This window comes from Mobula birostris, chromosome 26, assembly GCF_030028105.1.
Source record: "Mobula birostris isolate sMobBir1 chromosome 26, sMobBir1.hap1, whole genome shotgun sequence".
Lineage (NCBI taxonomy): Eukaryota > Metazoa > Chordata > Chondrichthyes > Myliobatiformes > Myliobatidae > Mobula > Mobula birostris.
In genome coordinates, this window is record NC_092395.1 from 9,729,083 (window position 1) to 9,743,976 (window position 14,894).

Sequence of the window (14,894 nt, forward strand, 5' to 3'; positions counted from 1 at the left end):
CTTCCATAGTGAAGACTGACACAAAATACCTGTTTAGTTTGTCTGCCATTTCTTGTTCCCCATTACTACCTTTTCAGCATCATTTTCCAGAGGTCTGATATCCACTCTTGCCTCTCTTTTATTCTCTTATATATCTGGAAACAAACCATATTATTTTATATTATTAGCTAGCTTATCCTTGTATTTAATCTTTTCTCTGTATTACTTCTCTGTATTTCTCTGTATTTATCTGCTTTGTATTTTTTTAAAGCTTCCCAATCCTCTAACTTACCACTAATTTTTCCTATATTGTATGGTCACCACATCCTCCCTTGGACTGCATTTTTTTTAGGGTGAACCAATCTTGCGTTTTCCAAGTGACTCCCAGAAACTCCAGTTATTGTCGCTTTGTCATCAATCCCTGCTAGTGTTCCCTTCCAATCAACTTTTGCCAGCACCTCTATTGTTCCTCTGTAGTTAACTTTACTCATCTGTAATATCGATATTTGGGCGGTAGGGTGGAGATAAGTTTCTACCAAAGGAGGTTCAAGGTGTTCCTTCCCTCTGCAAGCCTGCAAGTCGCCCTTGAGCAAGGTGCAACACCTGCTTAGCCCCCCTCCCCCCCAAAAAAAATCAGGGTCACGTGAAGCCATGGGAGTAAAACAGGCGTTGTTACAAGTCCTGGTTATGCAGCCGGCAACCAATGATGCCAGGCAGACAGTCTTTGAGGAGTATTGATAATGGCTGGGGTCGCTTGTCTTGTAAAGACGCTGCCCAGAAGGAGGTAATGGTAAACCGCTTCTGTAGAAAAATTTGCCAAGAACATTAATGGTCATCGGACAATGATCACTTAAGTCAGGTAAGACAACACATAATGATGTTGATGAATACAGATGTATTCTATTTAGCTTCTCCCTCTCAAACTGCAGGATAAATTCAATCATGTTATTATTACTGCCTCCAAAGGGTTCCTTTACCTTAAGATCCCTGATTAAATCTGGTTCATTACACAACACCCAATCCAGAATTGCCTTTAGCTGAGTGGGCTCAACCCTAATCTGCTCTTTCAAAAAACAAAAAATCTCATAGACATTCTCCAAATTTCTATTCTTGGGATCCAGCATCAACCTGATTTTCCCAATCTAGCTGCAAATGGAAATCCCCATGCCTTTATTATAATTTATAGCCTACATCCTGGCGACTGTCAGAGTTGAAGTGAACAACTCAAACACAATCTGAATTTTCATTAGTGTTTTCTTTGCTTACCAGCAGCTAGTGGAGCCAGTAGTAACAGTACTTCAAGTACAGAGTCGATCCCAGTTCAATGTACAGAAGAAAACCCTGAAATGTCGGCGGATACCTCTGTGAATGCCACATCTGCCAAAACTAGGTATGTATGGTATCCTCGAGATTAATGACCAACCTAGGAGAGAAGTGTGACACTTCTCTGGATTGCTGTGGAGTGTTTTGGCCCTCCTGGTTCTTATTCCCTTGAGCATTGCTGAGCTATGATTTCCTGTATATAAGCAGAAATATCTCGCACCTCAGCATGGAATAAAAACATCCATCGCAATATCACCTCTTCTCTGTATTAGAGTCAAACAAAAGTACAGCACAGAAACAGGAATGTCAGTCCATCTTGAATGTCAAGCCTTTTAAGCTGCCTACTTCCATCGACCTGCACTGGGACCATAGCCCTCCATATCCATGTACTTATCCAAACTTCTCTTAAACGTTGAAATCAAGCTCGCATGCACCACTTGCACTGGCAGCTCGTTCCACACTCTTGCAACCCTCTGAGTGAAGGAGTTCCCCCTTATGTTCCCCTTAAACTTTCTCCTTTCACCCTTGGCCTTGACCTCTAGTTGTAGTCCCACCCAACCTCAATGGCAAAAACCTGCTTGCATTTACCCCTCATGATTTTTGTATTCCTCTATCAAATCTCCTTTCAGTCTTTTATGTTCCAAGCAATGAAGTCCTAACCTATTTCAATATTTCCTTATAAATTCAGACCCAACAATATCTTTGTAAATTTTCTCTGTACTCTTTCAACTTTATTTACATCTTTCCTGTAGGTAGGTGACCAAAATTGTACATGGACTCCAAATTAGGCCTCACTGATGTCTTCCAAAACTTCAACAGAACATCCCATCTCCTGTACTCAGTACTTTTGTTAATGAAGGCCAATGTGCCAAAAGCTTCCTTTATGACTGTATCAACCTATAATATACACAGTTGGACTGATATTGTAAAACAGTGTTTTGTTCAGTTGAAACAATGCAGCATGCACATGATGCACCTGACTTGAGGCTATTTCTTTGCCCACAAAGTTGTAAGAAATTGTTTTCCAACACTCTGTACATTAATATCTGCCAAATGAGTGCCTGGCATTGTTAGATTAGTGTCTGCTAATATTAATAGTGCACCCACTAGAATGGATTGGTGCTTGTTTCAGGAAGCTTTAATTGTTTTTGATCAGTAGTGAATACAATGTCAGTAAACCAGCCGGCGTTTGATATCATTTGGACTCCCATCACCCAGGGGACATGCCCTCTTCTCATTGCTACCATCAGGGAGGAGGTACGGGAGTCTGAAGGCACACACTCAGTAATTCAGGAACAGCTTCTTCCACTGTGCCATCAGATTTCTGAATGGACATTGAACCCATGAACACCACCTCACTACTTTTCTTTTCTCTTTTTGCACTACTTTTTTAACACTTTAAATGTGTGTATGTACTTTAATTTACAGCTGTATTACAATGTACTGCTGCGGCATAACAACAAATTTCACGACATATGCCAATGATATTAAACCTGGTTCTGATTCTGATGTTGAACACTCTCGCCCCTTTCTAGCACTCCTGTAACACAGCAGATGACCGCAATGAGTATCTCTCAAGACGAACCAAGCACTGAAAGTGAGGGAGCTCTAAAAGTGGAAGTCATCACAGCATCAGGTTGGCTTTCTTCCTGTGAATTAAGGAGCAGTGCGTTTGTTAGTGAAAATCATGACAATTATTCAGCAGAGTTGCTAAGTAAAGAAAATATTTATTTTAATTTGGTAATGTATAGTTGTAAGAAAAAGTTTGTGAACCCTTTGCAATTACCTGGTTTTCCGTATAAATTACTTGTAAAATGTGAGCTAATCTTCATTTAAGTCACAATAGTAGACAAACACAATCTACCTAAACTAATAACACACAAACAATTCTACTTCTCATTAATATTGTGTACACCACTTAAGTAATCACAGTCTAGGTTCAAAAAACAATGTGACCCTCTGGGATTATGCCTTCTATGAAAGCTATTTGGAGCTAGGTGTTCCAATCAATGAGATGACATTGGAAGCGTGGGTTGTAGAGGTGCCCTGCCCTATAAAAAAAGATACATAAAGTCAGCTTACTGACAGAGCCTGCTCTTCAAGAAAGATCTGTTTATGTCTACCATGCCTCGATCAAAACACCTTTCAGAGGACCTTAGAAGTATTGTAGACATGCATGAAGCTGGAAAAGGCTACAAAAGCATTTCTAAAGGCCTGAATGTTAACCAGTCCACATTAAGAGAAATTGTCTACAAATGGAGGAAATTTGGTACTGTTGCTACTCTCCTAAGGAGTGGGCGACCTGCAAGGATCACAGCAAAAGAACCCAAGAATAACACTAAAAGACCTGCAGAGATCTCTATAACTTGCTCTGTTGATGTGTCCACTATCTGAAAAAGACTGAACAAGAATGGTGTTCATGGAAGGACACCACAGAGGAAGCAAAAAAAAAAAGTTGCTGTACATCTCAAGTTTGCAAAAGACCACCTGGATGTTCCACAACACTTCTGGGACAATGTTCTGTGGACAGATGAGACAAAAGTTGAACTTTTTGGCGGAAATACACAATGCTATGTATAGAGGAAAAAGGGCCCTGCACTCCACCAAAACCTCATCTCAATTGTGAACCATGGTAGGAGAAGCATCATGGTTTGGGGCTGCTTTGCTGCCTCGGGACCTGGACAGCTTGCAATTGTTGAGGGAACAATGAATTCAAAATTGTATCAAGACATTTTACAGGAGAATGTCAGGGTAGCGGTCCGTCACCTGAAGCTTAATAGAAGTTGAATGATGGAACAAAACAGTGATCTGAAAGACAAAAGTAAATCACAACAGAATGGTTTAAAAAGAAGAAAAATCATGTTTTGGAATGGTCAAGTCAGAGTCCAGACCTTAACCCAATTGAGATGCTGTGACATGACCTGAAGAGGGCTGTTCATGCAAAGTATCCCAGAAATATTGATGAACTGAAAGTGTTGTATGGAGGAATGATCTAAAATTCCTCCTAGCCATTGTGCAAGTCTGATCAGCAGCTGCAGGAAATGTTTGGTGGAGGTTATTACTGCTGAAGGAGGTTCTACCAGTTATTAAATACAAGGGTTAACATACTTTTTCCAGCCTGAACTTTGAATAATTAAACAATATGTTCAGTAAAGACATGAAAAGTACAGTTGTTTGTATGTTATTAGTTTAGGCAGATTGTGTTTGTCTATTATTGTGACTTAGATGAAGATCAGATCACATTTTATGAGTAATCAATGCTGAAAACCAGTTAATTGCAAAGGGTTCACAAACTTTTTCTTGCAGTTGTACTTGCAGAATTCATATGCTGAAACTGGTGTAGGTATTCAGCCTCTCAGATTTATTTTACCTTGCATTTATATTGTAGTAAAATATGCACTAAGAAAATTCTTATCAACCTCAGTTTTGTCTTTTTCATTTGACCTAACTTAGTGAGTGTCCCCCCCCACCCACTTTCCCACTCATCTGCTCTCATCTGCCAGCATGTGCTCTTCCTCTCCCCCCCCCCACCTTTTCTTTTAATGCTAGCTTCTTCCACCTTCATTTCCAGTCCTGATGAAGTGTCTCAGCCCGAACGGTTGAGTATTTATTCCACTCCATAGGTGCTGTCTGTCTTGCTGAGTTCCTCCAGTATTTTGTGTGTGTTACTCAAGTTTTCCAGCATCTGCAGAATCCCTTGAGTTTGAGTGTTCTGGATTTCTTCTACTTTCTCTTAGATAATCTGTTAATTACCAATACCTCAATTAAATGACTTTATGATATAAACTCAGATAACATAGCTTGTCTATAATTTAACAATTGTTCCACAATCATTCTAGTGGCAACTGCTTTTTTTAAAATAAAAATATCCACAGAAGGAAGTTTATATTGACACTTTATCGATCTAACTCGGGTTCACAACCTTTTTTTATCCGAGGGGTCTGTGGACCCATGTTGGGAACCCCTAATCTAACCCATGCTTGCTGTGACTTGGTTTCCTGCCTGCTGCTTACTACATAGAAAATGACTTAGCTTTAACTTGTCACAAATCTGTTATATATCTGTTCTAATCTGTAAACTGGCAGAAGCAGTATTCAACCTTCTGCTTGCATTAGCCATATCTACAAATTTGAATCTATTCAACATATTTCTAGCTGCTGTGAATTTAGAAACTGCAGAGAGTTCCACGGAAGGAGAGAAAGTTCCAGAAAAAACAAAGCCCAAGAAGAACAGATGCTTTACCTGCAGGAAGAAGGTTGGATTGACTGGTAAGGATAATGTTAAATATTGATACGTTATCTTTACATAGATTTGTTACACTGAATATATGCTTTATTTGGTATCACCTGTACCTAATACAGTGGCCGCTAAGTGTTTGTTTGTGGTCTTCTGCACACCTCTGTTGTAACATGTGGTCATTTCAGTTACTGGCGCCTTCCTGCCAGTTTGGACCAGTCTGGCCATTCTCCCCGGTCTCGCTCACCTGCAAGGCGTTTTTGCCCACACTACTGCTGCTCACTGGATTTTTTTTTTCCGCACCATTCTCTGTAAACTCTAGAGGTTATTGTGTGTGAAGGTCCCAGGAGATCAACAGTTTCTGAGATACTGAAACCACTCTGCCCTGTCTAGCACCAACAATCATTCCACAGTCTAAGTCACTTAGATCACAATTCGTCCCCATACTGATGTTTGGTGTGAACAACAACTGAACCTCTTGACCATGCCTGCATGCTTTTATGCATTGAGTTGCTGCTACATGATTGGCTGCTTAGATATTTGTATTAATGAGCGAGTGTACAGGTGTATCTAATAAAGTGGCCTCTGACTCCAGCAATATTTCTTGTACAGGTGCAAATTCCTTTATCCGAAATTCTGAAATCCAAAAAGCTCTGAAAACCGAAACTTTTTTCGCCAACAGCTGACATCACTCAGATGTAACGTGGCAGCACTAGCAGAGGCCGCCAGACGTCAGTTTTGGCTCAGCGCTCGTACTGGTTACACGTGCATTTGCTGTTCGCTGATATTTTGTGTTCACTGTTGATTTTGTGTTTAATTTCACTGTGAAAATGTCAAAAAGAACTGCAGATACCCCTATGGATAACAATGACAAGTTACTGAAGTTTTATAGTGACAATGACGTTCTGCATTTATTCCAATAAGACACTTACCATGTGTTTGATTCGGTTCGTTTGGAGTTGTATATTTTTATGTTTTATTGAATGTTTTTGTTGGAAATTTTTTTCTTGTCATTATTCCCTAAACAATACAGTATAACAACTATTTACATAGCATTTACATTGTATTAGGTATTGTAAGTAATCTAGAGATGATTTAAAGTTTTTGGGAGGATGTGCGTAGGTTTGGTGCGCTGCCGGGTCCTAAAGTCCACTGCACTGAGCCAGGTTAAATAAGAGACTTGAGCATACGTGTTTTTTGGTATGGGGTGGGGGTTCTGATATCCAAAAAATTCTGAATTCCGAAATGCAACTGGCCCCAAGGATTTCGGATAAGGGATTGTGGACCTGTACTTGAATTGGTAGCAACACATAAAATGCTGGAGGAACTCAGCAGGCCAGGCAGCATCTATGGAAGTGGGTAAGCAGTCGATGTTTCATGCCGAAGATTCTTCTTCAGGACCTGATGAAGGGTCTTGGCCTGAAACATCAATTGTTTATTCATTTCCATAGATGCTGTCTTACCTGCTGGTTTCCTCCAGTGTTTTGTGTGTGTGTGTTGCATTGGATTTCTAGCATTTGCAAAATTTCATGTGGTATCGAATCGATGGTCTATTTCTAAGTTCTATGTATATTTTTTAATGTTTTGTTCTGTTGCTTGGACAATGTTAACTAGATTCATACTTTCATTGAAGAGATAGGTGAGAAATGCTTTTTCTCTAAGATTCTCCAATTTTATGTCCAACAGGGTTCGATTGTCGATGTGGAAACCTTTTTTGCGGGCTTCACCGCTATTCAGACAAACACAGCTGTCCTTATGATTACAAGGCCGAAGCAGCAGAGAAGATCAGGAAAGAGAATCCCATTGTGGTGGCTGAAAAGATTCAGAAATTATGAACTGCTATATTGTAGCATGACTTTCATGTGGGAAAAATCCAACATGGTATCTTGAAGAGCCCAGCTTAATACAAATCCTGTTTTTGTGCAAACGGATAGGCATGAGATTGGCAGATGGTTTAGTCAATGGCTTCCTGCTGGTGGAAATTTGCCCTGTGGTACAAATGAAGAAGCTATATTATCAAGTGTGGCAAGTTCAACCAGCAAAGGAATAAGGTGAACTGTACCACACATGCAGTCCCTTTTTCAGCAGTGGGCTTTTGACTGTGCCTTCTGCCTTAATAGTCTACTGAGATCAAGTCTGCAGGGAACCAGGCCAGTGTACCCATTTACGTGCCTGTAGGTACTTGTGCCCCTTCATTACCTGAGCAATGACCTCATTTGGTTTACTTCTATTTTAATGAGCTATTAACTTTGTGTGTCTGATCTAGATGATTATATTCCTTTTCTCCCCTCAGGAAATTACTTGATATATAACAGGCACCTGGAATTGTCCAGTACTCTACAGACCGAAAGAATGGACTTAGAAGTTGCCATGGTACACAAAAAGAAATGATATTGAAATCAATCTAATAAACTAATTAAAATTAGTTTTCAGTGTTAAATGAAAAAGCTAAAAATTGCAACTGTCAAACACTATGCTGTGTATCATGGCTGCTTTCTGAGTTTAAAAGGTTTATTCATACAGGTAAGTATAGATACATTAATGACAAGATTTCTAAAGTATTTTTATGGGTCTTTATAGCAAGCAGGGGTTAGCCAAAAGGGTCTTTACCCAGGCAAATTAGAGGGACAGTATCTCTTTTTTTTTAGTAAGCTTGCTGTATCAGATTTAGTGATGGATTATACCAAAAGATCACAATCTATTTTTAATGTCAACCACTTTTGTGGGGATCTTCACAGCATGACTTTAGCAGAAAACAAAAAAAAAATCCATGACTGGCAAATGACTTGGGTTTTCTTTGCAGTATTATTGTCTTTATTGAATTTTGGATGAAAATCATTGGGGTTGTAGCATCCAGATTTATTTTGAGGCAACCTGGAGCAAGAGAAAGTCATTCTGTCTCAAATGGATGTGACACTGGTTTGGGTGTGGCCCGGTTCACTGCACACTTCAAGCTGAGCTACATGCAAATAAATTGCAGTGTTGCGGTCTTATACCTATTTTTTTTCCTCCCTCCTTCCTTTTTAATAACTAATTTCAGCTTTGATAGTTACTCACTTTGTAACAATGTACAGTTTAAACTTGTAAATTGGAAAGGGATGTGGGTGGAAGACGCTGATGACTGAATGCCTTGGGTGCTAGTTGTGTGCTTTTCTTTTTCCCATGATTTCCTTCCTTTAATGAAAAGTATGGTATAAAATGATAATATATTGTAGTTTGCTTGAATTGTGTGTTTCCGGTCATGTTAGTTAAGTTTTGGATTTCTGAAGTTTTGACCAGATGTTGTGCACATGCTCTTAACTGTAGCCTTTCACTGTATATTACATCCAAACCAAGCAACTGATCTGTTAGCATTATATCTCTTGTGAAACATATTTTTCTTTCTTGGCCCACACACAAATTATGGGGGAAAACAAATCAAAGCACTGATTCAATTGCCACCATGTTTCATGCAAAATATCTAGAGACCCTAGTTCATGGTGTGCACTTAAAAAGGAAAGTAGCTTCTCGGGAGTAGAGTTTGATTTACAATCTGTTCAATCCAATATATACCTGGTAAATGGATTGGGGTACTGAGGTCAAAACATCCTGAGCAAAAAAAATTGAGTAGGCAATTATTTGTCCAAGTTAGGATTGAGATGGTAAAGTATAATGTACTTTTATTTTAGGCTTCACACTGTTAATTTAGTTTGTAAAAGTAATTTTCCCTCAAGTTTTTGTGCTGTGGTCAATTTCCACCTTCACAAATCCTGAGACTAATGTGAACTTTGTGAAGTCAAACACATATCAATTTTGTTGGCCTTTCTGTGCTAGACTTTCATTGCATATCGGAGGAATGCAAATCCAAATGTTATATTTTAATAAACACCAGCAATATTAGTCGGTGAAACATTTAATTTTGAAAGCTTACAACTCCTATGCAATTGAAATATGTACTCCAATCATAATGACAAACTTTTAACTGCAAAATACAACCAATAAAAAAGCAACTTCTTACAAAGTCGAATAATGTTAAATGTGCATTACATCAGATCAGTATCACTCCTTCACTCAACACTCCTAGCCTCTTCAAACTGCCTACTAGTATCATGGAATTGCTGTTTCTATTCTGGGGAGAAAAAGGCACCACAGTTGACATCAACTAAGTCTTGTATTGGCACTGCAGTTTTAGTTGTGTTGAAAATTAAGTACAAGTTGTACCTCAGCGTGTGGAAAATTTACATATCCTGCAAATTTATAGGAGAATTATGAAGATGGAATACTTCAATGTTCATTTTGGGAATGGTAGCAGAATCTCAAGCCAGTCCAGCTCTGCAGAGAGCTGAAGTTTGTGAGCCAACCACCATGTTTTATTATTATCCAAACCTAATTCTTTAAAAATCAGTGACTTTGATGAAAGAAAAGACTGGTTTTCTTTTGAAGCAATCTTTAATGTTGCTGCTTTTAAACTTGTTTAAAGAATTTTCCTCACACTGTGTAATGTCATAAATTCTCTTTAAGTTAGTTGTTTCAGTATGCATGAATTGTGGAGAGAATACAAAGCCACTGTTAATTATGTTTCTGATTTTTATTTCAGAAAATTCATTTAGCATTATTCTTAATTGGATCTACCATGTTAAAGAGTCTTAGTTAGACTGTGTCAATATGATGCTAGTCCTCAAAATGACTTGTGCCCCACATAAACCCAGGTAAATATCAAAATCAATTTTAGTCAAAGCATTAGTTAAATTAACAATACTTATTGCTCTGATTGGCACACCATTCAGGAATAAATTTTCATTTATAGTTTATCATTAATGCATTTTTCTTGAATTACACATAAATTAAATCTTTGCAGTGCAAGCTTTTGGATAGGGGGATTTCTGTCTGAATCCACAAAGTTTGAATAGTCCTACCCTGTATTTAGCTCTTCACCATGTATCAACAAAGGGTTTTGTTGTAAATTGCCCAACATAGCGGCCAGTCCTTTCACAGCAAGGTGCTTACTAACCACTGGCTGGATCAACAATTATTTTCACTCTGCAAAGGTTGAGTGTGCAGTGTTGCCAGCACAGGGAAAGAACTTCCCGGTTGTCTTTGAAAAATTCTGTGGTGCATTTCAACATCAAACTGAACTAGAGACAACCAGTTAAGATCTCCACATTGTCACTCTAAACAGCAATTCCAATACTGCAGTGTTTCCTAGAATGTATTGAACACTAAGAATTGTGTTTGTCATGTTTAGAAATTTCCTGGCTTGAGTAGAATTATCTTCCTCATTTTGTTGCATGTTAATACTAATGCTGCAATACAATGTGTTCAGCAATTGAGGAAATATCATGAATTGGTTAACATATAAAATGAAAGTAGGCTTTTGCTATTAAAAGGCTGAACAATGCTATTTTAAATTCAATTTCATGCAGTTGAAAATGTGTTATAACCTTCTGTCTCCTGTGTTTAATGTTCATTGAAAACTGTAGAGACTATAGTTTTCACAAAGTATTTGCCCTGTTGTTTTTGATGCAGCATATTTTGTGTCATTGATTTATTGTCTAATTGCATAGCATTTTATAAGCACTTTCAAAAAGGCCTATATAACCCATTTTTACTTGGATAAAAATGTTTATTCACAGTCATTGCTTCTGTTCATGATTCACATCTTATCCATTGGGAAGCACTCTTTGTTTTCAATGTAGATATTGCTTTGTTTTATCCATCATGCCCCCAGCTGCTGCTTTCCTTTGCCCTTCACCTTTCGTTTGGACACAGCTTGCTGACAAGAAATTGTCTTAGGTGACTTGTCACACTTGGAGCTGGCAGTGAGAATTTAATGTGAATAGTATGCTGTAACAAGGACTTTTACTTTGAAAACCTCTCCTTCTGGATAATATGCAGCAAGTCAAAGGGAGCTCTTTTTGTGCTTATTTATTTTCCCAGAGAAACAATCATACTCTAAAATTTTGATCTTTATTTATTGAAACTTTAAGTACAGAAAATGCTGAACTTTTATGTTCAGTTTGCTTAGTAGTGGTTTGGATGAGCATCTGTAAGGTGAAACGTGACTCGGCATTTAAATCACTAGACAATTAGTTGCATTTTTGAAATTTCAGATCCCTTTTTAAAAAGGACAAAATACACAATGATATTTTAAAGGAAAGTACATGACCATTTTAATGCCCTTTTTTCTTTTGTCCATTGGGAAATGTCCTTACTCTTAAGACTGAATGAGAGATTCTTGTTCAGTAAATCTACAAATGACAGATACCGGCAGCATAGTGAAACATTGTCCTAGCTTCCAAACTCTTCTCTACTGATTGTTGCAATATAACATGCATAAATCAAAGCTGAAGTATTTGATCATATGATTGTCAAGTTTGATTTTCAGTTTGAAAGGTGCGGTTTTGCCAAGCATGCGCACAAGTATGTGGTATCCCAGACATAACTTGATTTTGTGGGTCGGTCTACCTGGATTGAATTCTTCATTTTGTTTTATAAAATAAATTTATTCTAGATATCTTTTTTTGTGTGGAAGATTAAATTTTTTAGATTAGAGTTGAGAATATGAATTTTGCTACATTTAACTTAAAATATGTTCTTCATAGCTGAAGTTTTGAATACTTAAGAATTCCTGAAACACTTTCATTGTTAATTCTTGCATTTTATTTGAAATGCCTGGTTACTGTTGTGGCTAATTTTGCCTCTTTAAAAGTGCTGTCCGTAATTCTTAGTACATAAATTTTGTCACATCACAAATTAACTTTATGTAATCTTTCCACTGCTAAGCAGTTTTGTTTTACAAGGTTGAGTCTAAAAGCATCTTCACTATAAACTGAGCCTGGTTTCTGAGTGGAATTACTTCATCAGCTGCACAGGAGACAAGAAACCATCACGGGACCAACTGATGCACATGAAGATTCATTATGTCCCCGTGAAGCCTCAAAGACTGGACTTAATGGTGCCTTTTGAAATGGATTTTTTTTTTTATAATTACGTGGGCTTTTAGTACACTGCTCCTTGTAATGAAGTTAGATTACATGTAGCATTTTTGATTTTTTGTGTGTGACTTGGTGGCAGCACTGAAATTTAACTAGCTGCTCTTTTTTTTTTAAATTTTTAATCTTCCTCACTTTATCTGCTTCCCTATAATAAATCATGGCAGGATTAGTCACTGAAATTGGTAAGGGTTCATAAAGAAATTGACTGATTCATGATCCAAACTTTAAGGATGGATATTTCTGCAAACGGGGGGGGGGGGGGGGGGAAAAGAACTGGGCTAATACAGCCTCTAATCAAATGAAATCCTAGCAACTTTTGAGAGGGAGCAGATGCATTTTGCGATGACCCATATTCTGGAAGAGTGGTATATGATGTGCTGCAAATACAGAGAACTCTGAACAAAGCTTTCATGACCATCAGTACCATAAAACTGGGTTGTTATTCTTCGATAGGAGTGGAATATTGCCTCTGGTCAGCAATGTCACCATACATTACCTGTTTTTCTATTGTACTTCAAAACTAGAGGTGAATAGTTTAATGTTCATTTAACGAGTTGCTTCATAAGTGACCCTCTTTAATGCGTTTTATTTTCAATGTGTGGTTTCTTGCCCAGCAAAATGCAGGCTTCTGGTTTTAATTGGTGCATACACTTCATTTACTTTTGTTATATTTTACAACATATTGACTGCGTTTATTGTACATTAATTCACTAAAACCCTAGGATTTTGAATTTGTACAGAGCACAATTTATTATATTCAAGCAACACTTGATTTAGCTTGTGTTTGGAAAATGCAAGGTGTAAATAAATTCTTGTACATATAAGGTACCATATAAGGTGACTTCTTGTCAGAGACTTGTTAACACTGCCTGGTTTTCACTTAAGGGTTATTCTGTTGAAACACTAAAATGTAACATTGTATAGATTTAAAGATAGTCTGTCCTATGCAATTATCACATTCTTCCCAAAATAACACAATTCTGCTCTAGAGACATGAGAATATTCTATTGTCCCAGTTTTGTGTTAATTAGATATATCCAACAAATGAACATTATAGAGATGTAACTCCGTCCAAGCACTGCTGTTGGATAGGAGCCTTTGGTAGAAGTGACACATGTACTGTTGAGTGACTATAAATAGGAGTGTGTGCATTAACTTTAAGTTGAAACAATTTTGCATTAATTGTACTTTATGGGAGAGCTATTTAAATTTGTATGAGTGTTCTTTTAACTCTCATTGGTTCTAAGTTTAAACTGAGTTATTTGTGTACTGCATTGTAGTACTTTGCCTCCGTGTACCAAGATTAGAAGTATAATTGTGCAGAGGTTCACAGTATCTGACTCCAGGACTTAAAAGCAGACTTTTATTTGCCGACCAACATTTCTACCAATAAGCATGAAGGTGCCTAAAATAGAGGACTGCTTACAATGTAGCAATAGCATATTGGAATTCAATCATAATACTGCATGATTTTTCACCCTCATCTAGTTAAAAATTCGTAGTTTCATTTGTACACAATATGACTTATCTAGCTCAAGAATAGATTTCACCCAACGCACAAAATAAAAAGAACAAATCACGCAAATGGCAAAAAAAAAAGCAAAAAACAGAATATAAAACAACAATTCACAGTCATTGAAGCAGTCTAGGAATGTTCAGTTCAATTTACCACTGTATCTTATGTTGACTGCAGGCTGCAGAGCCTGCTGCCCTGATCAGAATTGTGCAAAATAGCAATAAAAAAAACCCCAGAAACATCATAGCATGAACTAGTGTCCAATCCACAAACCACATTCATTACACTTTACCCAAGACTCCAGCAACGAGAGGGAGAGACTGACTGGTCAAGTGCAGCAGACGGTGCGGAACACCACCTTACCTTCTCTCATCCTCATTGATTTCACTCCTGCTCGATGCGGAATTGACTTGCTGGTTCTGTAACTGCTGTGCTTCTATTTGCAAAATGGACAAAGGCTGATCTCTGTTAAATATCTGATTGTAATGCAGTACCGAAAGAATTATCCTAAGGAATCTCCCAAGCTAAATAAATCTTAAAGCCTAGTATTTAATTAAAACTTGCAGCTCAGTTTTGATAGAGTTATATGTTCCTTTCAGTTTTGGAGCACAGATCTGCAGAGTAGAGATTTGAGATATCCTGAGTTAAAATCTTCATTTGAAGACATTGAGGTTCCTTGTGATTTAGTGACGATATAAAATATCTGGAGCAGGCACTTGAATTAATCTGTGTGTTAAATGGGTAGGAGGGTGGGTGGATGGAAATTGGCCATTAAAAGACATATACATGGCTTCCTGTGTCTTATCAAGATTAGACACCCAAGCTGTTTGAACCAAGCAACATGGGAAAGGTGATGGAAAATCTTT

The 14,894-nt window shown here is 37.8% G+C and overlaps 1 protein-coding gene across 2 annotated transcripts in view; it reads left to right on the forward strand.

Moving 5' to 3' along the window:
- Window positions 1-12,033, forward strand: part of LOC140188420 (AN1-type zinc finger protein 5) — a 36,346-nt gene extending 24,313 nt beyond the window's left edge. The window contains exons 3-6 of one of the 2 annotated variants that reach the window (XM_072244675.1): window positions 1,249-1,369; window positions 2,838-2,938; window positions 5,457-5,570; window positions 7,225-12,033. In XM_072244675.1, coding sequence (XP_072100776.1) covers window positions 1,249-1,369; window positions 2,838-2,938; window positions 5,457-5,570; window positions 7,225-7,373 — 485 coding nt within the window. In that variant the 3' untranslated portion in view covers window positions 7,374-12,033. The remainder of the gene's footprint in view (window positions 1-1,248; window positions 1,370-2,837; window positions 2,939-5,456; window positions 5,571-7,224) is intronic. The other variant, XM_072244677.1, reaches the window with a different exon arrangement.
- The last annotated feature ends 2,861 nt before the right edge of the window (window positions 12,034-14,894 follow it).